The sequence below is a fragment of the Stegodyphus dumicola genome, chromosome X1 (assembly GCF_044657685.1).
Source record: "Stegodyphus dumicola isolate Sdum_Otavi_A_Nest chromosome X1, ASM4465768v1".
NCBI classification, from domain to species: domain Eukaryota; kingdom Metazoa; phylum Arthropoda; class Arachnida; order Araneae; family Eresidae; genus Stegodyphus; species Stegodyphus dumicola.
Window position 1 is genome coordinate 252,264,026 of NC_140780.1, and position 26,411 is coordinate 252,290,436.

General features: G+C 31.1%; 1 protein-coding gene across 1 annotated transcript in view; it reads right to left on the reverse strand.

Annotated features, from left to right (window-relative positions):
* Positions 1–896: 896 nt before the first annotated feature.
* The window catches only part of Pka-R2 (cAMP-dependent protein kinase type II regulatory subunit), an 85,528-nt gene continuing 60,013 nt past the window's right edge, over positions 897–26,411 (reverse strand). The window contains exons 8-13 of the mRNA XM_085807485.1: positions 25,158–25,259; positions 22,878–22,952; positions 18,191–18,256; positions 11,860–11,923; positions 11,054–11,122; positions 897–5,945 (exon numbers count right to left, since the gene is read on the reverse strand). Of these exons, the coding sequence (XP_085663611.1) occupies positions 5,815–5,945; positions 11,054–11,122; positions 11,860–11,923; positions 18,191–18,256; positions 22,878–22,952; positions 25,158–25,259 (507 nt within the window). The 3' untranslated portion in view covers positions 897–5,814. The remainder of the gene's footprint in view (positions 5,946–11,053; positions 11,123–11,859; positions 11,924–18,190; positions 18,257–22,877; positions 22,953–25,157; positions 25,260–26,411) is intronic.

A 26,411-nucleotide genomic window follows, 5' to 3' on the forward strand; every position in this document is an offset into this window, starting at 1 on the left:
GAAATAAACGAAAACAGTATAGAATATGAAATAAAGAATTAGTTTAGAAAGGAAATATTTTGATGATCAAGCTTTTAACACGCTGAGCGCGGTGCCAAATTTGCTGTCCTTTCCGTTCAGCCGGCAGCGAACTAAGCCGTATTTTTGTTTAGAATGTTTCAATACATTTAACTAAAACTAAATTTGATCACATTTCATCGAGACTATATTTATTTTTTAACTTTAATACTGTCGGTCCCGCGGACAGATGCCAGCCAAATGAAAATTCCAGTGCCAAACCCCAGGGAAGGGCCCAGCACCATGCTTAACGTGTTAATATTCACATACTTCAATCTCTCCCTCTCTCTATATATACACACACAGATACAGGAAAACAGTTATGAAAGTTTTCTTTAACAATCATGCACAACTTTTTTTTTTAATGTGCAATAAGGTTAGATGAAAAGGAAGCAAATAAATGAAGAGATGCTGTGCAAGTTAGTAGAAAGTATTTAATCACTGAATTAAACACATTTAGTTTCTGATAACTTATCTTCATATGAATGTGTGTATACATAAACATTCGTGAAAAACAGTACGTGCTTAATGCAACGAAAAAACCTAAATGCATGTGAATAATTAATCTGCAACTGCAGTTGAATTCTATGAAAGGCCCATCATATTTCCTTAAATGTATAATATATAATCTGTAAAACCATAAAAAGAACTGCTTTAGGGCTTTAAAAGATTTTTTACTTAATTGGATTAAAACATGGGGAACAAAAAAAGTCCATCTATGCATGTAATATTGAGTCATATCTAACCAGTCAACAAAACAAAAAAACTATTTGTCGTTTTATTTACCTAATTAATATAGTAAAAAATGGCAACTTAGGAGGATGAACAATAAAAACAAATTCTCAACACAAAGAACTTTTATTTAAAAAAATGCATGCATGGCAAAACAAATATAACTATACAAAAATTTAACAATCTAAAATTTAAACAAATCATAAAAATTTCATCTACTTATTTGTACAAAATATATATTGTAAGAGCAGAAAGTAATATCAAGACATAAAATTTTACTACAAAAAATTACAAAGCACAGAGAACAGAAAGATTAGTTCTGAAAGAGATGGCAACAGAAGCTAAATGCACAAATATAGCATAAAGCACCACAACATACAACGTTTCAGCAGAAAATGGCTCAGCTGGAACAAAAATCCATAGGTAGTTACAATTATTCTCACCGTAATGCAGATAAATTAGGAATAGTTTAACAACAACAACAGAAAAAAAAAAAAAAAAAGGCAAGGCGACAAGAAAATTAGATGTTTATTAAATTATGAAATGCAACCGAGTATGGGGGGGGACAATAAAATATATTTTAAGCAACAGAAAATATAAAATGCTGCTAACAGATGTATCAGTTATATAATTGTAGAAATCCTGATTTAATGAGTTTCAAGTTCAATATTGGCGAAAACTTTACATTAATGAGCTGGTTATTTAAGTTTTAATTTTTTCTAAATTCTAAAAAATTTCAAAAGATTCCACAGTATTCTTTCTAATAAAGCTCCTGACCGGAAGTACTGGATTCAAAAACGCAGGATTTTGGCCACTACGGCAGCAGCATAAATTAAGTTATAAATAACAGCAGTTCCTTTCTGAGAATACTAATTGTGATCCTTTATTGCAATATATCCATCAGAACTCAGTGACCCTGCATAAGGCACCGTCAGCAGATGCCATTAATTAATAGACTGGATACATTCATGAGATTTTGGACCAGTTTAAACTCACCCAGTTCAGTGTTATGTCATAATAAAGCAAGAACAGGATGAAACAATATTCAAGGTAGCCAATGATAGTTTTCATAAACTCTCAGACATGTGCCAGCAAGTACTGCAGAGATTCTCTCAGAAAAGTCTGTTTATTTACTAACAGCATCAGCAGCAAATCCTGTTGTGTGTGAAAACTTCACAATGTTAATTGAACTTTAAGGATTACCATGGGTAAGCCGAAGCTTCCATATAGAATGCTTTGCCATTGAACTATGGGGTAAGGAAAAAAAAATTGCATATGGTGATGAATATTGTTACATATTTTAGAAATCTAATGGTCACATTATATGCGTGGGAAGTGTCAAGCAGATGCTATCTGAGCTATTGTATTGTGCAGACTATGAAACTGTTTATTTTGTGGCTCTATTTTTTTTTTTTTTTTTGAATGGATAGTTCTCTTGACTTTTGTCAACAGATTAAAGATTCCATGTTTACCTGGCCATTCCTGATAATTCTATGCTATGTTGTGAGATCTGTTCAGCATGGCTCCACATGCTTATTAATATATCAGTGCTCCCATTGAAAAATTAATGCTCGTAATTATGCAGTTTGCTAAGGGATATGGAAAAAAACTTTGCAAATTTACACAAAGTTTGAAACTGAATCTCACAGAACATGCATTACAATAGCAACTACAAACCTGTCTTCACTCAAATCAGCTGCTTTAAAGCAGACACAGTGCAAAATTCCAGCTAAATTCAGAAAATTGCAGAGAATAAACCTTTATAAATCAAGGTAGCTGAATGGTTGAATGAGATGGGCATAGAACCTGAATAGCCCAGGTATAATCTTTTAGAAACTTGTATAATGTCTTCCACAACAAGTAAAGACTGAGAAAACAGCAAAAGGTTGACCATCATTCTAGTTAGGTCCATTAAATGTTCAAGTGTCACTAAATGGCTTAACTTTATCAACTGTTCCAATACTTTCAGCAAGATACTTCTATTAGCATTTTAATGTTTTGCTGGTTATTTAAAATTAACTTGTCAAATTGCAATATCAAAGTAATATAATATTACTAAAAGAAAATTAAGAATTTCAGGACGCTAAAACAGTAATTCTTTTATAACATTTAGTATTCTCATTTAAATTTTGTAACACAATCTGGTTTTAATTTTCCAGCATATAAGGTATATTTTAATTGCATTAGTTTATAATCCTTACCAAAAGAAAAGTTACAAAGAAAAACACACACAGATTATTACACACATTAGCATACCATAAAGTTATAGACGCATTCCATGTTTAATAAAGAGGCAATGTACATTTTTTATTAAACTTACAAAATTGCAACCCAACTTGTTTGCTTTAATATTTGACTTTTAGAATCAAAATTTATTACTATATATATACAAATGAAATTAAAAAAAAATAGTATATTCAAGCCTCCTAGTCTGACTGTTGATGGGACTGGGTACAGATGAAGTATAAAACATTAATTCTCTTAAAGCGCAGAATTTTGCTTACACTATTTACGATAGTCCATGAAAAATATTTTTGAGTCATTATTAATTTATCACCTGTTTCTAGTTTGTTATATCACTCGCACACAAACAACACTGCAAAAACTTTCTAAACACATTTTACTTCTGCGGAACATAAAATATCAAATAAACAAGAAAACAATGTTTAATTTTTGTTAAGAATCATGAGGAAATTTCTAAAGATTTATGTATCTAGATATGATGCAGAAAATTTTTTAAATAATAACCAGCAACAATTTAACTTACGTAAACTATAAAATAAATTTATGTAAAAATCTTTACAGTTGAAGAGCTGAAACGTTTTGATTTTCAGTGCATTTCTATAAATACAACATTTCATAAAAATATTAAATAGATATTCTTACTCTGTGATATAAATGGTTATTTTCTTTAACATGCTTTAAAAATACTCTTCAAAGAAATACAAACTAATTTTCTTCACCTTTTCTTGCTTTTTAAGAAAGTTACCCTTTCACATTTAAGGACGCATTTCAAGCATAAAGGCAGTTTTCCAAAGAAATAAATATTAATTACAGAAATCATTAGAGAAACTATAACGTTATATTTTACAGAAGAAGAGTACTATAGTTACATATTATATATATGATATATAAATGAACAAATATACACATGGATATGAATAACAATCATTAATGAACAACAGAAAATGATTAAAGATTAAAATTCAAAGCAATATCTAATAAAAACAAATGGTATGCAAATTTCCACTCAGAAAAGAAATAGCTATTCCCTAAAAATTAACACATAGAATTTCTGTAAGCTACAGAATACAAATAAAATAAAAAGAGGGGCAAAAAATAAAACTTTTGAAATCCTATACGAGTACAGTTACTGCACTCAACTACATTCCTGTTATTAAAAAAAATTAAGAAATAAAAACACAATCCATTTAACACTCAATAAAACAAAAGTTTATTTGCACCTAGGAAACATTAACAGTCTAAATGCTCACCTCCTTTAAAAGATAACGGAAATTTATGACCTCATGCCGATTCAGCAACATAATTTTAACAAAATGCAGATGTTACCACAAAACTAAATAATGCAGAAGACTGATAATATGAAATCAAAACAGCATGTATGTAATTAAACTGGAAATAGACTACCTATAAACACTAGCATATTAAGATCGTGCAACTTTAATTTCTACTCCAACTATGAAAATGCAATACAAATAATCACATTAGGTAAAATCACTTTTGAATATTGTTTCCCGTATACTAAACGTGCACACTTCTGAAAGACAACAACAAAAAAAAAAAAAAACTGAATTCAGCATTTGTTATGAAAAGCAGGATTTTAAAATTAGTATCTAAATCTGAACGTAAACTCAGATATTTGAGCATACCATGCTTTGTAAGAGCAGACTTAGCACTTTTTATTTATTGTAATGAACTATGGACAGTAAAAAAGCAATCATACATTACGTTGCCTTCATAATACAGCACTGAAGGCAATGAGGAATTATGAGAACAAAACATACAAGAGAACAAGTAACAAATAATAATTATAATGATTAAGTTAAGAAAGAAACTCTAAATCAGGATCTTTATAAAAATATTTACAGTAGCCAAATAGCTCTTCAATTTAATGATATGGAAGACAACTATGCCAGAAAAATAAAATTTAAAAAAATCCATTCTTGCACAAAGCAAAGTAAAATGTTACAGTAATATTTTGTATATTAAAATAAAACACTATTAAGATTCAGTTCATACGTTTTTAATTTCAAGAAATAACAAAACACTATGTATATACATTTAATAACTATGAGTTTTACAAAATCACAATAACTTAAAGCTACTTTATCAAATTCACTATGAATTTCTCATTTAAAATAATGAAAATCAAGGGCATCCATCACATATGAATTCATCATCCTAGAATAAAAATACCTGTAATAAATCAAAACACAGCTATGTGTAAACCATATTACATTACTCACTGAATAACAATAATGTAGGTAAAGACAATTTTTTGAATCTAAAAATTATTATTACATACATTTGCAATATAAAAACAGCTTCAACTCCCTTAAAATATGACTGTGGATACAAGTATTATTTTCTCATTTTAGTTTAGAACTGATATTGCACTCGGGTTACAATCAATACACAAAACTTTTACATTATACTGTCAGATACATTTGTTACAATTAATGTAAGAACAGTTTATTACACGATTCATATATACACATCTTTTTAATACATGTGAAAATGCTACTATATATCTTTTATAAAGAACTAAATTTTCCTGATTATAGTGTAAACAGACTAGAAAGAAATTCTAGAATGTATAAATAAACTACATAACTTCATCATCAACATACAATATTACTGTTCTATATTGTTACAGAGAAATCAGACTAGATTAACATAAATGTGACATATTTGGGAGGTACATAAATTGACCTCAGATATGATTTGAAGCACAGTAATATGTCCAATCAAATGCTTATAGATGAGAACAAGTGGATAGTTAGATCATCGTAAATCACTAATATTTGCTTCTGAGCCAAATAACTCAACAACTTGTTGTCGATAATGATCAACATTACGACTCATTATAGCCATGCAGGGTCCTAATAAGCGTTCAAAAGCAGCAACATCAAGAACTAGAAAGAAATAAGAGTATAGTGATTGTATATACATATATATAAATGCATACATTCATACACACATACATATAAATTATTTTTAATGAATAAGATAAAGGAAATTCCAACTTTACATTTTGCAGAAATAAAACATTAACTGGCACAGATAATTCTTGGCACTTCAGAATTTCACATCAGTATTGACTAAAGCACTTTACAAATACATATATTTATAAACTTAATTATGTAACAAATAAAAAATTGTATAACTTTTCTCCTCTCATTTTAACTCACCAGAGGGACTTTGCTCTCCTCCCCCCCCCAGATCTGAATTTGGATTGTGCCACCATTGGCGAACAGTGAGAAAAAACGACTGTGTAGTTATCTTCACAGGCATCATGGTTATAATATTATGTAATCATCACTGAGCTGTAAATATTATGCTTGTAATTCTTTTTATGTTATGCTTAAAAGAAAATATTTTTATTCCTTTGAGTGTATTTTAAACAAATTTAAAAGAGGATAAAAATTGTATAATATTAGTGGTAGGTTAGTAGTATCAAAAACGTTAACTAATAAATAATAATAATGTTTCACACCATAAACTAAGATTTCATTAGCATGTCATTTGTGAATGGTCCCTTGAAACCTTAAAAGAAGTATAAATAGTGCACCACTGTATTTGAATGAGTATTTCATACAAAGTTCAAGTATTTTGTTCTATGCAAATTTTGATATGAAGCAGTGAAAATAAATGTCAAATATAATAAGTACATAAACAATTCTTAGTTTTGTTTTGAACACTGAACAACAGAAAAGGTATTGAAATATATAGTCTCTAGTTACTATTTGAACTAATGCAAATTACTGAAAGTATTCTGTCACAGTTTATGGTCAGAGAAGAGTATTTTATGTTATTTCAGAAAATAATAGAAAGTGATGTAAAATGAGTTATTATTCCATTTTATGCTTTGCTTCTGATTACGTAAGTTTGATGTGTACTAAATCCATACAAAAATATTTTAAACCACATATATGTTGGCATATTAAATGTTTTAGATGTACATTTTGAGGAAATTTATGAACTTTCATTTAAACGTGGCTTATTTAGGAAAAGGGAAGAAAAAAGATTTAAATGAATTAGCGGAGCAACTAGGTGTAGTAATAGAGGAAAATTTTAGAATTTCTAAAATAAGTAATGCTATAATCACTAGTCCCACATATAATGAGGAGTTTACAAAAGAATGTTTGAATCGCATCACAGATGATAGGCAAGAAATGGAAATAGAACAGCATACTGAGTAAGACAAGATAACGAACAGTTGTTTGAAATGGAGAAATTAAATTTACAATCTAGTATTATTGATAGCAGAGCAAAATCTACAACGGTATCTTCTGCATACGCAGAAATGCCTAAGTTATAACTAAACAACTTAGTTCTAATTTTGATCCTAAGAAAGCTGATATAAGTTTATTTCTGGTCTTGCTTGAGAGGCAATTAACTCTTCTGAAGGTACCAATGCCAAAGTGAGTAGCGTTTCTTGTTGGTCTTCTGCCCACTGATGTTGCATAACTTACTGCAAATAAATCTGATGATGATGCTTGGGATTATCAGCGATTGATGAAAAGTTCATTTTTATACCTCACCCAGATCAAATACAGATTGAATGCACTCACATTCTTAATAGACTTAGTAAAATGAATCTCCAAGGTAAAGTTCTTAAGAGTTTACATAAAAGAGCTATAGAGAGAAAGATCTTGTATGCACGTAGTGCATGGTGGACTGGATCGGTCCGAATGCGTAACAAAATTTTGCAAATTCAAAAAAATCACTTTATTAAGTGCTTTAGAACTGTTTCCACAGTAGCTTTTCAGATTTTGTCTGAATGTCTTCCAATCAATATTTTAGCAAAAAAAGAATATGCTATAACTGTCTATTGCTTCAGTGAGGTCTTCTCAGCTAGAGATTTTGACTTTGAGAGAGGATTAGACATTCATCCAGCTTTATTGAAATGGTTGGATTGGCATAAAGGCCTCCCTAATATGACAGGCTATTCTGTTTTTACAGTATTAAAATTAAATGGTCATGTGGGGACAGCCTTTTGCATGTTCTCACACGAGAAACTATGCATACAAAGGAAATATAGACTTTCTGACAATACCTTTGTCTACCAGACACAGTTAGTGGCTCTACGAGAGGCCTTATATTGGCTTATTTCTAATTCTATGCTAGATCCTGTAGAAATTTATAGAGACTGCGAAAGCGCAATTGTTTCAATCACGAATATTTGTCAAAGTAACGATTTAATTAAACAGATAACAGATAGGCTCATTTTTCTTAGCACTTTCAGAGATATTAAACTCTTTTGGACAAAGAGTCATATTGGGACTATCGGTAACGAGTTAGCAGATAGACTGGAAAAGGCTGCCACTAAAAATCAAAGTATTGATTTTGAAGTAAAGATTTCCTTTGACAGTCTGAAATCTTTGTTGAAAAGAAAAAGTTTGGCAAGCAAAGTGGCTTAGACCCAGAATCCAAAGGAAGATTCACATATCATTTAATCTCAATTATTAGTATCTTGGTCATTTTCCATTTTATTTTAATAGGTTTTCGATTAAAATCGTGCCTGTCCTTGTGGCATGAGTAATGTTGATCTTGAGCACCTGTTAGTTAGATATTCTATGAAAAATATTGTTCCAAGATTTATTCCAGATATTGCTAAATTTAATACTCTAAAAGATCTATGTAAAAGTAGTGTGACCAATTTGAAATTGTCAAATTTCATAAAATATGTATCTGTATATGAAACAAATTTATATATTTATTGTGTTTAAAAATTTCTCTGCCTGATTTAAGAAAATTTAAGTTGTTTATGATATCCTGTTAGCAACATATTTTATGCATGTAAGTAACATAACAAATATAATGCATGTAAGTAACATGCATTATATTTTGTTTTACAAAGCACGTAATAATGTGTTATTTGTTGGTAGCTGGTAAATCTCACCAGCTTCTAGACTTTAAGTTCATATTTTAGTTGTTAATTCTATTTAAAGTTATTTCAGGTAGTATAGTGGTTGTTCTGCTGCTTATGGGCCTGACTTAGGCCTTGTTTTAGATTGCAAAGTTTCTTTATTTAAATAGCACCACTAAGCCCTGTTAAGCCTCTAATGGCAGTACAGGAAGTTCAAACAGTCATTTATACCCTAGGACAGATGATTTACTGCATGCTGTTAAATATATACCATATATGACAACTACTGATTTTCAGTCTTTGGCCAAATCAGCATTTCCCATCAACAGAGAAAAAACAGCATTTGTTTGTCCTGGAACTTTCCAGTTTGTTCGAATACTTTTCAGACTGAAAACTGCTCCAGCCATTTTTTTAGATTAAGAGATAAATTCTGAAACAGCATAAAAAATATGGTGCTTCTCTCTTACTTACATGATATCATAATACTGTCTGAAACTTTTGAAAAGCATGTAGCTGATTTAGAAGCAATTTTCAGAAACGTTTTCAATTAAAATTTAATGCAAATCATGAGAAATGCAGTTTGGGTTGTAGTAAAGTGAAATATCAGTCACTGGTGAAGGAGTAGAGTTTGATCTAGGAAAAAAACCTCTGCTATACAGATGTCTGCTCCAAGAAATTTAAAACATGTGCAGTCTTTCTTTAAGATCTGTTTCTGGTATAGAAGATTCATACCGAAATTTTCAGAAACAGTTAGACTACTAAAGTAAACTTGGAAGAATGTAAGCTAGACATAGGGACCAGAGGAAGAAAATTATTTAAAAAGAAGAAATTAAGAAAATTCTTAAAAATGAGGCATTAAAGAGATTTTTTGTTAGTACCTCGCATCTTAAAGCAAAATGATGCAACAAAGCTTATTCAGACAAATGCTAGTAACTATGCTTATTACAAGGAAGAGGTTCATAAGTACATCCAATACAATATGCTAGCCATTTGTTGTCAGCCATCCACAGAAATTACTCTACAACAAAGCAAAAAGCCCTTATATATTGTTGTACAGGCCTTGAATAAATTTTGTGGCTAGAATGATGGTCAAGAGATTACTCTGGTATCTAATTATCAACACTTAAAATGGATTTTAAGCATAAGTCACCTATAGGTAGACTTACTAGGTGTACTATATTCAATTACAGTCCTATAATTTGAAGATAAGAAATACATCCCTGGAAATGGACATCACAAGAGACCTACTGCTCATTCCACATTGGGATAACATCGGAGCCAGAGGGGGGCGGGGGTTGCTCTCTAAGATTTGAATTTGGATTGTGCTGCCACTGACTGACAGTGATAAAAAAAAAACTAAAAGCTTTGAAAGAAGCCCACTGATAAGCTCTAGACTAAGAAAATCCAAATGGTAAGTGTGAGGGTGTTAGGCTCCTTTTTGGCTGCTATATAAATCAATTATTTTGGATTTAAACATATAAATCAAAATTTAAAAATTATAATATCTTCTGGCTGAATGTCATAGAAACAGAAAATAGCAAGAACAATTTCCTTTGAGCAGCTGCTCCATTTCTATTCACAACGACACGTAAAATGCAGATAAGAATGCTCCAAGTTCATGGCACAATGCATAGCACTCAAAATCTGTATGGTGGAACAATGATTTATACCAGAAGACCATTTCTGCATACCGCTTGCGCACACATTTCATCATGAAATTTGCTTACTTTGGTCCTTTTGACATACAATTTTTGTCAGATGTTTTTGAAGCAAAAAATGTACAGCTTCAAAGGATGAAACATGATCATTCTTCAATTATTGCAGATATTATGGAACAAGATTAATTCCCTTTGAAAAGTCAGCCTCTTTCCACAAGACCAACAATAATTATCTCTCATCTAATTTTATTGTGAATTATATTTTTACATTTAAGAGTTTTCGATGACTTACATTATAATTTAAAACTTTTTCAAAGTCTATTACATGTTTTTATTAGTTTTATCCAAAATTTTCTTAAGAATTAACTTTAATTTGAATACTTTCAATTTACAATAATTTTTATTCTTCATTTCTTAGAAAGTAATCATAAATAAAAAAAATTCTATTTGAATTTACATACACACATACAATGAAACAATTAAAAACACTCACAAGCCAACTTTACATTCCCAACTGCATAGGCTGATGCTGCACGAGGTTTTTGAGTAACCAGTGCTAATTCTAAAATAACAACAACAATCTTAGATATTTAAAACAGACATATATAAAAATTATAGTTATAGCTCAACAACAGTTTAAAAAATATGATACATTATACATTTCTTACAAGTCATACACATTCATTTTTTAACAGGCTTCTGTAATTAAAAAATAAATTTTAAATTAAGATATCAATAAGAAGTTATATTAAATAGAAGCAAAGATGCTTTTTTGTACAGCTTGCTCTCCACTACAGTCACCATTAACCACATGAGGATTATGAACACTACAAATGTGGCTACTGAGATTGGAAGACATTTTAATTTTTACCTTTAGTTAGTTAAAAATGTAAGAAAGGCAATATCTTTTATTACTCATAACTTAAATATTGAATTTTTAGAATTGCTCCTTTTGCAAGAAACTAACTTTCACCCTTTCAACGAGTGATTTTTAAATATTTAAAAAGATAGAGTTTGTCACATCTTTTGCTGTTTCCCTTTAGATATACTACTTTCTGTTTGCTCTATTTACAACAGACCTCTCAATATGCACGAGTATTTATTCTTCAAAGATGCATTTGAAAACCAATGGCAATAAAATGGTGCAAAAAAGGAAAACCAAAATTTCAAGCAATGCTCTGTGACGTCCTTTCAATAAATGTTCATTTTTAACAAACAAGCCTTGCAAAAAATTACTACTGTTGACTGTAATTTTTGGATTGTTGGTAATGTAAACCCATAAAAAATTTATATCCTTACCTCCAAAATATTGACCTTTTGTTAAAGTTGTCACTTCCATTTCAACTTCTTTATTATCATCAGTCTGTAATAAAAAGAAAATAATAAAAGCCCATAAAAATTTTTGAATCCTTACATAAAAAAGCCGTGTCTTTATCATGAAAAGTTTAGATTTATTAAATTATATAATTATATTTTATAATTATATAATATATATTTATTATATTATGACAAAGCACACAACTGGTATCTTTTCTATCACAAAGAATAATTACTTCATAAATAACATTAATACTTTTAAATAAGATGTGTAAATGATATTATTACATACAGGTTAGCTTGCAATTCAATTTCCTGTTCCACAGATTTTATGAGCAGAATAGCTGTTTATCACGAATGCTGAATATAGGTATACTTTTTCTTCTTTCTAAACATTCCATTTTTTTTTAAACTGAAAGTAATTATTCCAGCATTCTCAAATAAATTCAACTTCTAATTTTCATGACTTTTCTTGATTTTTCCATGACAAAGCTGAATAAATTTCCCGATTAAACACAAATAACTATACCATTATGATGTATTTGGTGAAAAATATGAACGAAATCCAATTCACCTTGCTTGTTATTGTGAAGAAAATGAAAGTACTATAAGCAGAAAACCCACAACTAAATCTTTAAAGAAAAAATGGTCAGGCTTCTAAAAATAAGTATTACAAGATCTAGACTATTTATTCTGAAAAGAAATTTATAACAGTACATCATTCAAAAAAACATTCTACTATGCTTAAAAGTAAAACTCTGAAGCTAAGAATTAATACCCAAAGAAATAGTTTTATTACTAAACATACAACCATACAATGTGGTTACTTCTACATTATACTACTAGGATAACTGTAATTTGTAAATAGGGAAGACAGAACAGATAAGTTTCTAAAGAGTGTGAACAACTGTGGATCAATAAAATTATAAATAACATGTTTTTTTTTGGTTTTTATTATATTACGGCAAAGCACTCGAGGGCTATCTGCCTTAAGGGAGGGAGAGATGCCTTCATGGAGGACTTTCTAAGGGAAACTGGCTCGTATACACGTTACACATGGGGAAAACCACAAAAATGTTCATGCAGCCAGCCCGTTCACAGGATTTGAACCTCGGACTGAACTACCGGTGTTCAGTGACTTTACCGCTCGGCCGCTGGTGGGCAAATAACATATGCATAAAATGATTCTTATAAGAGACAGACATTACAATGACTTTGCTCTTTTTTTTTAAGGGCAATTTTTGTTTAAAATTACTATTGAAAATACAAACATTCAATTATTTGAAAAGATTAATTTTCATTTGCCCGAGTTTTTGAAAAAGCTTTTAGTTCCCCTGAATTTCCAGATAAGTGGAAACAATGCTTTCACCATAATGCTCAACATTAGGCTAGTTCTAAAGACATCTGTAGATGTGATATTGGTATACTAATCAGTGATATTTCGCACACTAAAAGATTTAGTTGTTGCATAAGGATTTTGTCCCTTTTAATATGAAAACATCAAAATTTTTATGTCTTTCACATCATGCAAAAAATGAAACTACACTTCTGTGGGAATGGCCTCTTTTCTCTGGAAATAAGTCAAATAAGCACAAAGATTAAAAATGTAAATTTAAATTCACACAGAAAACACAACAGATCTGCATTAAAAAAAAGTCTGCATGACATTACCTTTCCATGATTGGCTATGCTTTAGAAGATGGGTAATTGCAAAACTTAACGTATTTGTTCAAACTCTGCATAATTAATCTAAATATGCCCAAAGCATACTTTCCATAAAAAAATTAAAAAAAAAAAAAAAAAAAAAAAAAAAAAAGAGAGAGAGAGAGAAAACAAATGTTTGATGAAATATTTATATAATTAAGTTCTTCTCTATAAGCCGTAATTCGTGATACTGCTGTTTTTAACTTAAAGAAAATTTCTCACTTTGAAACTCCCTGCAGGCAGCACCACTTTTACCAGTATTAATAATTCTATTTTATTTTGAAAGGAAATTTGTTCACAAAAGTAGTTTCAAGGGAATAAAGAAGAAAACGACTTGAAAATGCCTGTGATTAAAAAATGAAAGAAAAAATATTTAGTTTTTCTAACTTTTCTATAAACTTACTCAATATTAATAAAATTTTTCAAAACATCAAAAACAATGTTTGTTTTGCTAAGTAAATGACAGTTTAAATAATTAAAATTTTTTAACAACTTTCCTTTAAAATATCAAGAGGTATGCACACTTTAGCAATCATTTCAGTGTTCAAGGGTTTGTCTGCCCCTGAACCCATAACACAAGCATGCTTTCTTTGATACAATTGAAAAAAATATCCTTGAAACTTATCTACAAAATTCCTTGTGACAAGCTGCCTTAGTATTGTCTACACAACTCAAGAATTACAATTATTTATTTGTCATAGATTAAAAATATAGTTGCACTGTTTGGAAAATACTGCTGAACATAATATATGACTCTTAAATTGATGGCTTAATCTTAACAAACACCTCCCTAATGTATATTCCAGAATTTTAGATCACTCATGCATTTTTCCAGTTTTTTTAATTAGAAAATATACATAATGTATGTATCTTGGGTTTTTCTGAGACTTACATAAGTCTTTATCAGCTGCACACTCCAAGGCAAAAATCAAGAATAAGCAGAATATAATAATAATAAATAAATTACGAAGCTGAAATGCTTAAAGATTGAAATAGAAAGGGAATCAAATTTGAAGGAGGCAAATGATCACAAGGTGACAACAAGAACAACAAAAAATCTTATGCTAAATTTGGAGGCAGACATGCTTGATAAAACTATGTAATTAGCATAATCGGAAAATTTTTGCATTACATACATAGTCTTGGAAAGACTACAAATGACTCAATTTATCATTATTTCATTTTCCCACGTTACTCCATAAAAAAAGTCCGTTCACAAATACATGTTATTTCAAAATAAAATAATATTAAAAGAATTAATCTTAAAGAGAAATAAGTACTGTTACCAGCTGGATTAAAACGTAGTACTTGATGTTTATAGCACTACACATTACCAAGCACAATCTCAAGGATTACAGATAATAATGAAATTAAATCAGATTTTTTTTTTTTGTTTTTTACTGCAAGATGGACATTGTATCTCTGCTAATAGATTAACTTTAAGATCTGTAATTACGCTGAGTTTAGGCAAAATCAGCATGTTTGAGCTTGTCCACTTCCTTGACAGACATTAATCTCGAAAACTTTATTTCATGTGAATGTGATATGACACCTATGACATAAGTATGATACCTATACCAATGTACAAATAAATCCTCGGATGGCATACAACAGTTTCCCCCCCTCCTAATATGCATTTTGCTTTTGTCTTAGAGCCACAATTAATAGTAGCTTCACCTTTCAATTTCTTGTATGAATATGAGCGAGACTCTCAGCACAGGTGACACTTACTACAATTAAACAGCAATTTATTAAGGTAATACCATGGATCACATCCACAATTAACTCAATCCTGGAACACTTAAAAAAAAAGAAAAAAGATAATAGATCTTATAATTGATTGAAAAAATTTAATTGCATTTTCATGCAATTGAATGTAAAGAAAAAGTTTTATTAAGTAAATCAAATCAGTAAACAAAGTTCTCTTTTGAGCACACAGAGTACACTCTTTCCCTATCTGCTTCTTCCTGTCCCTCTCTAAATTTCTTCCACACTTTACAAGTGCAGATGCTGTTTGTGTTGGTTATATTAGCCTTCCATTTCAACAGTAAACATGAAACAAGGTTAATTTATGGCTGAGCTCTTGATTTATTTTTATGATTCAATAATTTACTTTTATCACATGACTTAACAATGCTTATGCACTTTGGATTATGTACAATTAAACTATGCATAGATATGGATAAAATACAACTTCCAAATACTATGACATGATCTGCTGTAAGCTCACATTTTTCTCTTCTGTAAACAGTTTCATTTCACACGGAAGTTTTTCCCATTGTTCTGCAATAAAACAGGATGCAGTTAATTCACCCCCCATATAATTGGGAACAAAAAGCATGTTTCAAAAAGAATATATGCATTTTGAATGCATATATATTTATTAAACTGTATGACATACGAATATGAAACTTTACACACATACGTACAGAACTCTCAAGTTCAGATTACAGATGTTCAATATGTCCTCCATCAGCGACACGAACAATATCACATCGGTACTCAAATTCCTCTCATACTTGGGCAAGCATGTCCACGTCGTCACTCATGACAGTACGGATCCGGTTCTTCACCTATTCTAGGTTCTGTGAAAGTGGTGGTACATAAATGTTGTCTTTAACCCTCTCAGCGTTATGGCCGGAAAATTCCGTACAGAAGGTTGCCTTCCACATTCATTATACATGGAAATTTCTGCTAGCTTTTAATGTATCTGATTTCAGTTTGGTTGTACATTGGAAGAAAAGGAATCAAGGTACAAATGAAAGAGTCATTTTGAAATTAAAATCAAGAAAATAACATTTATTCATGACATTTTGAGGAACTTTGAAATTTTAGGGCTAAACCAGTAATGCTCAGAGGGTTAATGAAACCCCACAGGAAGATGTCACAAGGTGTCATATACGGTGACCAAGTCGTCAGCTCCTTGATCATCAATCCAACGGTTCAGTACTGTTTCATTCAGATAATCGCGTGCTTGGTGACACCAGTGACGGGGCTGGGGGGGGGGAGTGTCCTAATGAAAAACGAAGTTGTCTTCGTGCAACCTCGAAAACAACCAGCTTTGTAACATAGCGAGATACTGCTGACCGTTAACCGTGTTTCCATCAAAGAAGAATGGGCCCTAAACATATGATCGGGATATCGCACCATTGATTTTGTGCGAATTTTGTACATGTTCAATGGCTGCATCTGGGTTATATAAGCCCCAAATTCGAACATTGTGTTTGTTTACATGACCACTAACATGAAAAGTAGCTTCATCACTGAACACGAGGCATTGTGCGAAAGTGTTATCATTGTCAATAGCATCAATAATCTCATTACAAAATGCCACACGTTTGCATTTGTCATGCATTTGGACGCAGAGCCTGTAACAAATGTAACTTGTATGGATTCACAAAAAACCGGCATCTCAAAACACGGCAAATTGTTGTTGTAGGCAGTTGTAACTCCCAACTGGCACACCAAGTTGATTTTGAAAAACTATGTTGGAAAGCAGTTTGAATTCGTGCAACATTTTCATCGGGAACATGAAGGTGGCCAGGACTCTTTCAATTACATACACATCCTGTATTTACAAACTTTCAATGCTATCTGTGAATGTTCCACCCATTCGGAGGATCACTTTGGTACCTCAACTTGAAAGGCCATTGCACTTTAATTACAGAATTGCACTTCGCAAACTCGAGAACACAAAATGATTTCTGCTGCGGATTAGCCATTTTAAACATGTGACGGTTGCCATGCAAAACAGAAGACAACTGACATCTAGTGATTATTAATATAAGCTAGATTATGTATTTGTTTCGCCAATAGCCCAGCCAAGGCGCAGTGATCTATAATTAAGACAAAATAACACTTTGTAATACGTATATTCGTTTTGAAACATTCTGTACTTCTACCTCAGAGATTCAGGAGGAGCAAATATCAGTACAAAATAAGTTTTAACTTTTGCCGTTATTTAGTATATTACTATACTTAAAAGATTTTAAACTCAAAACTGAACTTATAAAACCATGTACCAATCGTTTTAATACATCTCATCAATAAATTCACACAAACAAGTAACTTGAATCAGAGTACATGAAGGCAATAACTGCATAAAACTATCAAAAACAAACTATTCTAGGCCTTTTTGAAAGAAAACTTCAAAGCAGAATCAAGCCATCTTATGCTATGAACTGATGCACAACTTTCAGCAGTTTTTGCAAAAATTGGGCAATTATCCAAGACACAAAAAAGTAGTGTACACAGATATGAGGTAGACATTTTGCAGCACAGAAATTAAAAGAGAGATAGAAATAATTAAGGAGGAATAAGTTACTTATACTAAGTTACAAAAGGTAACTACACATTATTAAACACAGACCAATGATCTTCAAATTTATGCCAATTAAAACTGAAATATTAATTATAAAATTGATTGTTTAGAAATGGAAAAGCATAAAAATAGCATTCTGTACACATAGTAAAGCATTTTCTTTCATACATTTTATTTTAAATATATGGAAACAAAATTTCTTTATGTTGAAAATCACAACCCCAAAGAATAATTTCCTTTTAGTAAATGGATATAAGTATACAAATAAACACTAAAATGTTAACATACTTCTTTAATCATAGTAATCTTTACACTTCCATCCTCAATGAAATACATGCCATCAGCTTCATCACCCTACAGAAATTCATACATTATTAGAAAAGATATCTGTAAAGATACAGCATTAAGTATAATATAGAAACAAAGCCACATTCTTTTTTTTTTTCTCTCTCTCTCTCTACTTATGTATACAGAACATTATTTATAAATGTTAAGTGTAATTTTTCAGGCAAATAACTAAACCAGCATATCAAAAATCAATAGCCAAATAAGATACAATATGTCAAAAGGTTTCAGCAACTTAAAAGTAATACTTATTAAAATTAGAAGCTACTACAATAATCTGTTTTTTTTTTTTTTTTTTTTTTTTTTTTTTTTAATACAGACATTTGATGCAGAAGTGTTTCCTGAAAAAGATGCATCTGACAGACAGATGTTACGAAATTCAATTAATGGAAAATTTTGGAAGTAGTTTTAGAAGGAATGGGTTCGTAATATCTGGGTCAGTTTTCATCAGGTGGAACTGAAAGTCTTTGCATTCTAGTTTCATAATGAGTATTAAAATTTCATTAATTTAAATATATGAGCTGGAGTAACATATAAAAAGATTTTACAATTTTTATAAAATTGATGTTTTAAAATTAAAAAAATGTCGAAATGTGAAAATTTGCACAATTTAAAACATTTATATAACTGGAAGTATGTATGTATGACTACTAGTTCTGAAAATACAGGCTGAGAAAGGGCTTTTGTGGATTTAGTACATATAAAAAATTTGTGGAATTTAATGCATTTAAGCTTCTTGGGCTAACTGATGATGAAGCTGGAGAAAAGGGACTATGCTGCATATATAATGAAACCATGATTGTGCTTCTGCAGTGTGTTTGACATCACTGAACAATTTTCATAAATCATACCTTTTCTTACACAGGCAAAAAAAACTTGTTCTAGCATGGACACATACAAGAGCCATGGAGGAGGCCTATGCTGCAAGATTGCTGGGAATAAGCAGCAAGAAAATATAATATGTAAATGGTTGCAACAATATAATTTGCACAAAAATATTACCCAACAGCCACAATCAATGTACAGGTTATGCCGGATTTAAACCATTAAAAAGTGCATTCACAGTTAATATTAAACAGCACATTTCCTCGATTGTTCACTTGTGAAGTACAAGTGTACAAAGAAAAAAACCTTCAATTAAAGTCTGAAAAAATCATCATTGCCAAGACAGACATTAATCACGTACGAACATAAAGCTGGAAGTTTGTAATTCTTAAAACAATGTAATTACATATAATACAGTGAAATGCCCATCCCCAATTTTTTCTCCCTAACTTATGCATGGAGCAGTTTCTTTTCATCAATTTAAACAGCTTTACAAAGTTTGACACTGTCATTACTTGTCTCTTAAATCACTGATTTAATCAGGAATTTCTAAAAAGCCTCTTCAATTTTTTTTTTTTTAATTCTCATTTTAAATTCCCAGCAATGGTTGAACCTATGATCAACAAATTTCTATAGTTTTCAACAGATCAATTACTTATAACTGGAAAATCTCTTAAAAAATTTAATGAAAATAAAAATGCAGAATCTGAACATCCTCAAAATTATGAATTGATTTCGACGCAAATATTTTAATCTGTTTTTATTTTTAAAGTGAGTACTACTGTTCTCAATGAGAAAGAAGAAATGGCAGAATTTAAACAATTAATGATAAGTGCAAAAGGTGTCCAATACAGGTCTATGATATGTAGTTGACATGACATTTAACCAACATGGACATTTAGCCGATAGGGACAGTGCCATACAACCAACAGGTCATCTAACAGACACAGGCATTTAACCAACAGGACATTCAGCTGACAAGATATTTTAGCCTAAAATACATTTAGTTGACAACGTGTACATAAAGGGAAGAATAAAGTGACAATGTTTTAGTAGAATCTGTCCATATTTACCTGACAAAACAGCTGTTTCCAGGGTACCCAATAAGAAGGTTTATGAACAAGTACCATATTTTTTTACTTTAATGTTCAAGAAACTTTGGATTTTAGAATTAAGTCAATTTCAAGAGCAATCAAGCACAGGTCTCTATATTTTGGATTGGTTTATTTGATTATGACAAAGCACTTGAGGGCTATTTGCTTAAGGGAAGAGATGCCTTGGGAGAGATGGGGGAGAATTCTACAGGAAACTAGCTCATAAAGACATTAGACATGGGGAAAGTCAAGAAAGTGCCCATGCAGCCGGCCAATCGATCAGGATTCAAACATCAGATCAGACTACCAGTGTTCAGCAGTTGGTAGTCTCGATCTGTATATTTCAGAATCAGGATAAAATATTTCAGCAGTCGGAAGAGCAAAACGATTTTATATTAATAAAATGATTGGAGCAAAGCATAAAAAAATGTAATGTGATCTCTTGCAGAAAATAATGAAACGTGAAAAAGCTAAGCTATTAGAAATTTGAAAGTTTTGAGAAAGTTAATATCATTTACTAAAGAAGAAAAATTTTTGTTAATGTGAAAAGGTTGAAAGAAATCCTGTTCATGTTATATTTGTTTTTACTTTGCTCGGCTCATTCTTTCCATATAAAATCGTTTCAATCTTTTGAATGCTGAAATTTTCTTTGCCACTTCTGAAACACAAGAGATCTAAGTCCAATTACTGTTGAAATTTATTTCAAAATCTATGCCAAAATAAGGCTGCTTTTCTGTTTTTTACTTTTTTCTTTTTTTTTGCTCAGCCCAAATGGAAAGGAGGAATGCAACTTTCCTAACAATCATGATCAATACATAAAAAAATGCAGTTCTTTTATAATTGATCCGTGCAGATTTAGGGGAATAAAAAGTTGGGGGGCATTGGAGCAGTTTATTAGTCAAGTGATGTCACATGCTCAGCAGTTTTGAGGGAATGACATCTGGTCAGGAAGAGCAAAACTTGTAATAATCGTGATGTGATGTATCCCCCCTTTTTTTTTTCAAAATTCTCATACTCTTTAAAAGCAGCCCTGATAATAATAGCAGCTGACCTACCTGAAACACCAGTTCTGTTAAAGTAGTTAAGACATTTTTGTACTCTAATACACTTACCCCCCTCAGAAATAAATTTCAATGGTTCTTCATTGCCTGAAGTATTTGGGGATGAAGAAGAATGTGTGGTTTGTTCAGAAGTGGAGGCTATGAATCTGCACATGCTGTGGTCCTACTTCCTTACAAATGAATTTTGTTTTTTTGACTTAGCCATTAGCAACTTCATCTCAAGAATTTTCAGTTTTCTGTTTGATTGCTCTATTTTACTTAATGTTCTTTGACTAGTTACCTGTTTTTGCTGCAGATACTTTTATCTTAACACAAACTTAAAGGTCTTGTGTTAACAAAATAACATATCGAAAAATTTTCTCAGCCTACGCTTAAACGAGGCAACTCTTTTTGAATGACTAGGTCTACCATCCTTTTTAAAAACTTTTCTTAAAAACCAATACATTTTATGAATTCCCCCCCTTTATATAATATTTGCTCATCTGAAACAAGAATAGAAATCTCTTCCCATAAAACTTGAAGTTTTTTATTCTTGATAAGTTCACAACAGCCAAGATGGGTTCTCTAGGTTTTGCTAAGAATTCTTGCCAATCAAACAAACAGTTTATTATGTCTGCATACGTCAGTAACACATTTTAATTAAAAAATTCTGGTGCCCTAAACATGGGACATAAGGCTTCCAATTCTGTTGGATTTTTGTTTACCATTTACATATATTACAAATTAAAACTGGTTAAAATTGTCCTTTGATTTAAAAAATTATTAAAAGCAGCAGAGCAAATGCTTTCATACAGAACAACAAATATGAGTAAGTTTACAGACAATCACTTAGCTTGAAGGAAATCAAGATAGCCAGGTGTCAGTACTCAGCACCACAACCAAAATACAGCTGGCACTGGCTGGCAAGGCCCTTTCACTCAGACTACCCATACAATTTGATTTAAAATTGAAAAGTTAGATATTTTGCATCCAAGATGTGGTCCGTTAACATGCCAACTTTTATAATGCTGAAAATTTTAGAAAGATTTCAGCAGCCAAAGTTTGTGCATTACATATGTTTCATAAAAGGAATTTTTCCACATATGAACGATTTAATTTCGCCCCCAAAATTTTCACAACTCCATAATGCAGTATACATTTGTATTTATGTTGTTGAGATCAATCTTAGTCACATAGCCAACTAACCCAAAAAAAGGGTTTTAAGTACATTAAACGAGCAATAAAATGTTGAGAATATTACTCCATCAAAATTAAAAGTTATTTTTCAAACATTCTCCTATTAATCTTCAATAATGTATTCTACAAAACGTAAATTGAATAACATACAGGAAATGATCATATAAAGATTACTCTAGAAAAAATTTTTGAAAACTGAAGTTTTCAACAACAAACTAATAAAAATTCTACAGTTTCATGCATAACCTTTTCAGCTGCACTGTGTTATAAATGAACAAATGGAATAAGGCCATTAATTTGCTCAGATACAAAGATGAACATACAAATCATCATCTCATTGCAATTTAAGTATGTGCAATCTAAATGTATCCTGTATTCAATCTAACAAGTATTCTGGTTCTCAATGATGAAGAACTCGAGTATGAATGAGCCAAAAAGTTTTAAGAACATTTAAAACTTCTTTAATTTTATTACCTGTTTAATTATTAGTTCTCCATCAGAATAAGATTTTGGCATAAGAGCATCACACAAATTCATTCGCTCATAATTCTAAAGAAAATAAACCCAAAAGATAAAAAGTTACATTAAAAGAATTTCATAAAATCAATTACAAAGAATACATTTTTAATTTAGTTCGGTGGCACTATATAAAACAGTCTTTAAATGATTTCAATACCAGTACAGTACAAAGTTCAAGATCCAGAGTTGTAGGTATTTTGGAGATTTAAGAAATTTCCAGATTTTAGATCACCAGTTTAAAGCTTGTAAAATGACATGCAGACATGGCAATACTGGGGCTTGTTTTATTGTTTAAAATCAGATAGAAAAAAGCTAACCCCCTCAAAACTGGGGAGCAAATGGGGAGAAAAGTCAGATTCAAGACAATCTTGCTTCATTTGTAAGAGGGAAGAGGAAATTTTTGGTATTTTAATTTTATTTATATATATATTTATTTTGGTGGTCCAGATTCTGGACTTTATACTGTATTATAAATATCATAGAAATATAGCAAAAACAGGTGCACAATTGCAATTAATGTAACATAACAGCAAACAGCCTTTTTACGTTTGCTCACAAGCAATCTTTACAACAGCACCATTCTTTAGAATCAGAAGGAGAAAAAGGCATGTACATGAAAGCACACTACACTTTTATTTTTTAAAAAATCAGTACTACGTAATACAAATTAATATAAAAAGTTAATAAAGAAATAAAGGAGAAAGAAATAATCAAGTGAAAATAAAATTGTATTTACTTTTCTAAAAAGCATAATTTACAGCTAAATTCATGCAAATTATTTTAAGACACCAAAGATATGCAACATGATATATAAATCCCACGTCAGTAATTTACTTCTATTCATCATAAAGGCATATGAAGTACTGAATTCCTAATTATTCTATTGTTAGATGACAAGTTAATGTATGCAAAATTAACAGAATTTACAAATTATGTTGAAATTCTAAAAAAAATAATGGCCATATTTTGATGAAATTTGGTATGAATATACATTTATATCAAAGTGATCTACCATACCATTCAAAAGACATTTTATGTACACATGATTATCAGTAAAGCTCCTAGCAGAGGAATGTCCAAAATCCTCTGTGATATGGAACTGAAAATGAGTTTAATACGGGGTAATGGTCTCTTCTGACATCCAGATAGAGTGTGATGGCATACTGGACAGGAAGCAGTTAAGGACTTCTGCAACAGTCAATCACACTCCTGCAGCAAGGTTGCTTTCAACTCTAGAATGGTTCTCGAAGAAGGATGGTAAAATAAAAGTGCCACAGACATGCACTATAGGGTTAAGGACAAGAGGTCTGGTAGGCCAATCATGCAGTGAATATTCTCACTTTTCAGGTATTTGTAGATGAGCTGAGCACTGTGTGTTCGTCCATCAACAGAAACCCAGGACCAACTGTGCCCTTTTACTTTCTATACCTCATAGCAGTCTGGGAGCCTTCATTAAAAACATGTAGGGTTGTGCAACTGTCTAACTGTCTAACTGTTGCCTGTGCAAACCATTACACCTCCACCACTGTAATAATCTTTTCCCCTGAAGATGGAAGTATGGTATCATGTTTCAGCCCCTCTTTAAACACATATACATTGAGAATCTGTGTCCTGGCAGAATCTCGACACATCTGTAAAAAGAACAGCCTTCTACTGAAGTCTGGTACAAGGTCCATGTTGTTTGTATTGTGCTAAACACATTCTCTTGTGTGCTGCAGTGGGTGTTCTGGAATGCAGCCCTATCTCATGAAGCTTTCAGGCAATATAGCTTTCAGGTCTTCTCAATATGGATCCAGTATCCTGAAACTTTCCATAAGGTGCAGACAACATTTGCATTGGGCTCTGTGGTCATCTGTGCTTGTGACTAGCCTGCTTCCAATATACCAACAATTCTCCACCTCATTCAGTTATCCATATCGTTGTGGCTACTCATTTTACCTGATACCTTATAAAATTTACCCAACTCTTGAGGGAAACATGGCAAATGTCGTGAAAGAGCACACACATCCCTAATAACCCTTCATATGCTTATACCCACTCAACAATCATAGTTCCAGAGATATGCACATGTATGTTTACGTATTGGACTCTGAACATCTGCACAATTAGTACCTTTGCTTCAATACTTTTCATTAAAATAAATATAATTTGAAAATTCTCTTAATTTTGCACAGGAATGTAGAAATAAATATAATTACTACACAAACTACGAAACTCATATGAAATATCCACAACCTCTAAAGTTTGTAGCATAGGAACTCCATTTAATAGATTTTCATATTCTTTCCTCTTTTTGAAAGCACTCTTTAAAACAATTCTTCTAAATGTTTGGCGGTTCTATAAAATATAAAAATGAGTGAATGACCATAGCTAATTTATTTTGGACACTTATACTTCAAAAACAATATTAAACTTGATAATAAGCATTAATTACAACATGACATTGATTGTTTATAAGGGAACAGTGATTCAGATATGAAATTGATTTTAATTATCTAATATGCATAAAATAAAAGATCAATTAAATATATTGATTTGCATCACTTATATAACAACTAAACAGAAAATATTGTTATGAATTTTGTACATATGTAAATAATTCCAGTATCTTTTGTATAACATTAACATGAAATAATTGAACAATGAGATGATCTGCCAGAAAAATAATAATACAAGGGCAAGTCTATTGTTTAACATTAAGTAAATGGCTATCTTGCTAAATTGGCAAGATATCACCAAACTGACAATGGCAACTACTTTTTATCGCCAAATTTGGCGAGAAATGGACCCTGAACTTTGCGACCATTTGGGTTACGTTCCTGTATAACTGTAATTGATTCTACATGTAAATGTATCTGCATCTCATATGCCTTCTAGTAGTTTCAAAAAGTGAATGGTACCACAGATTTATCTGTGGCCGAGAGTAAACTATATAAGATTAGGGACAGCATCAGTTTCTCAGTAGTTGCTGTTTAATTCAACATGAATTTGGAGCAGTGACATATTTCTGTTAGCTTCGCTTTTCAGATACGCTTTGTATTGCATTGTGTTTAATGGTCTTAGTAGCTTGAAGTGTAACAACTGATTGTACTTTGGGATATTGTGAAAAGCTGTACGAGTATTTTTGTGGAAATTTTCAGAACCATTTTCTTTTGCTAAAATAAATTTTATCAAGCTATCACTGGTTCTGTATGCATTTAATCTATTATGAACCTGTACAGAAGCAACAATATAGTTTAAAATTTTTCAGAAGCTAAAAGGAAAATGCTTGGTTTTGATATTTTTCATGCCCATGCATAAAAAATATAAAACCTGATGAGTAATAAACTACAAAAGAAAACGACATTAAGAGGAGAAAGATATATAACCCCAATTATATTTGATATCTTAAAGTAATTTTACCAATGACTTCCTTCACATATTTTTGAACCATATTTGTATTTTGCCACAGCTTTTCAAATTTGGTCCTTTCATTTATACAGCAGGTCA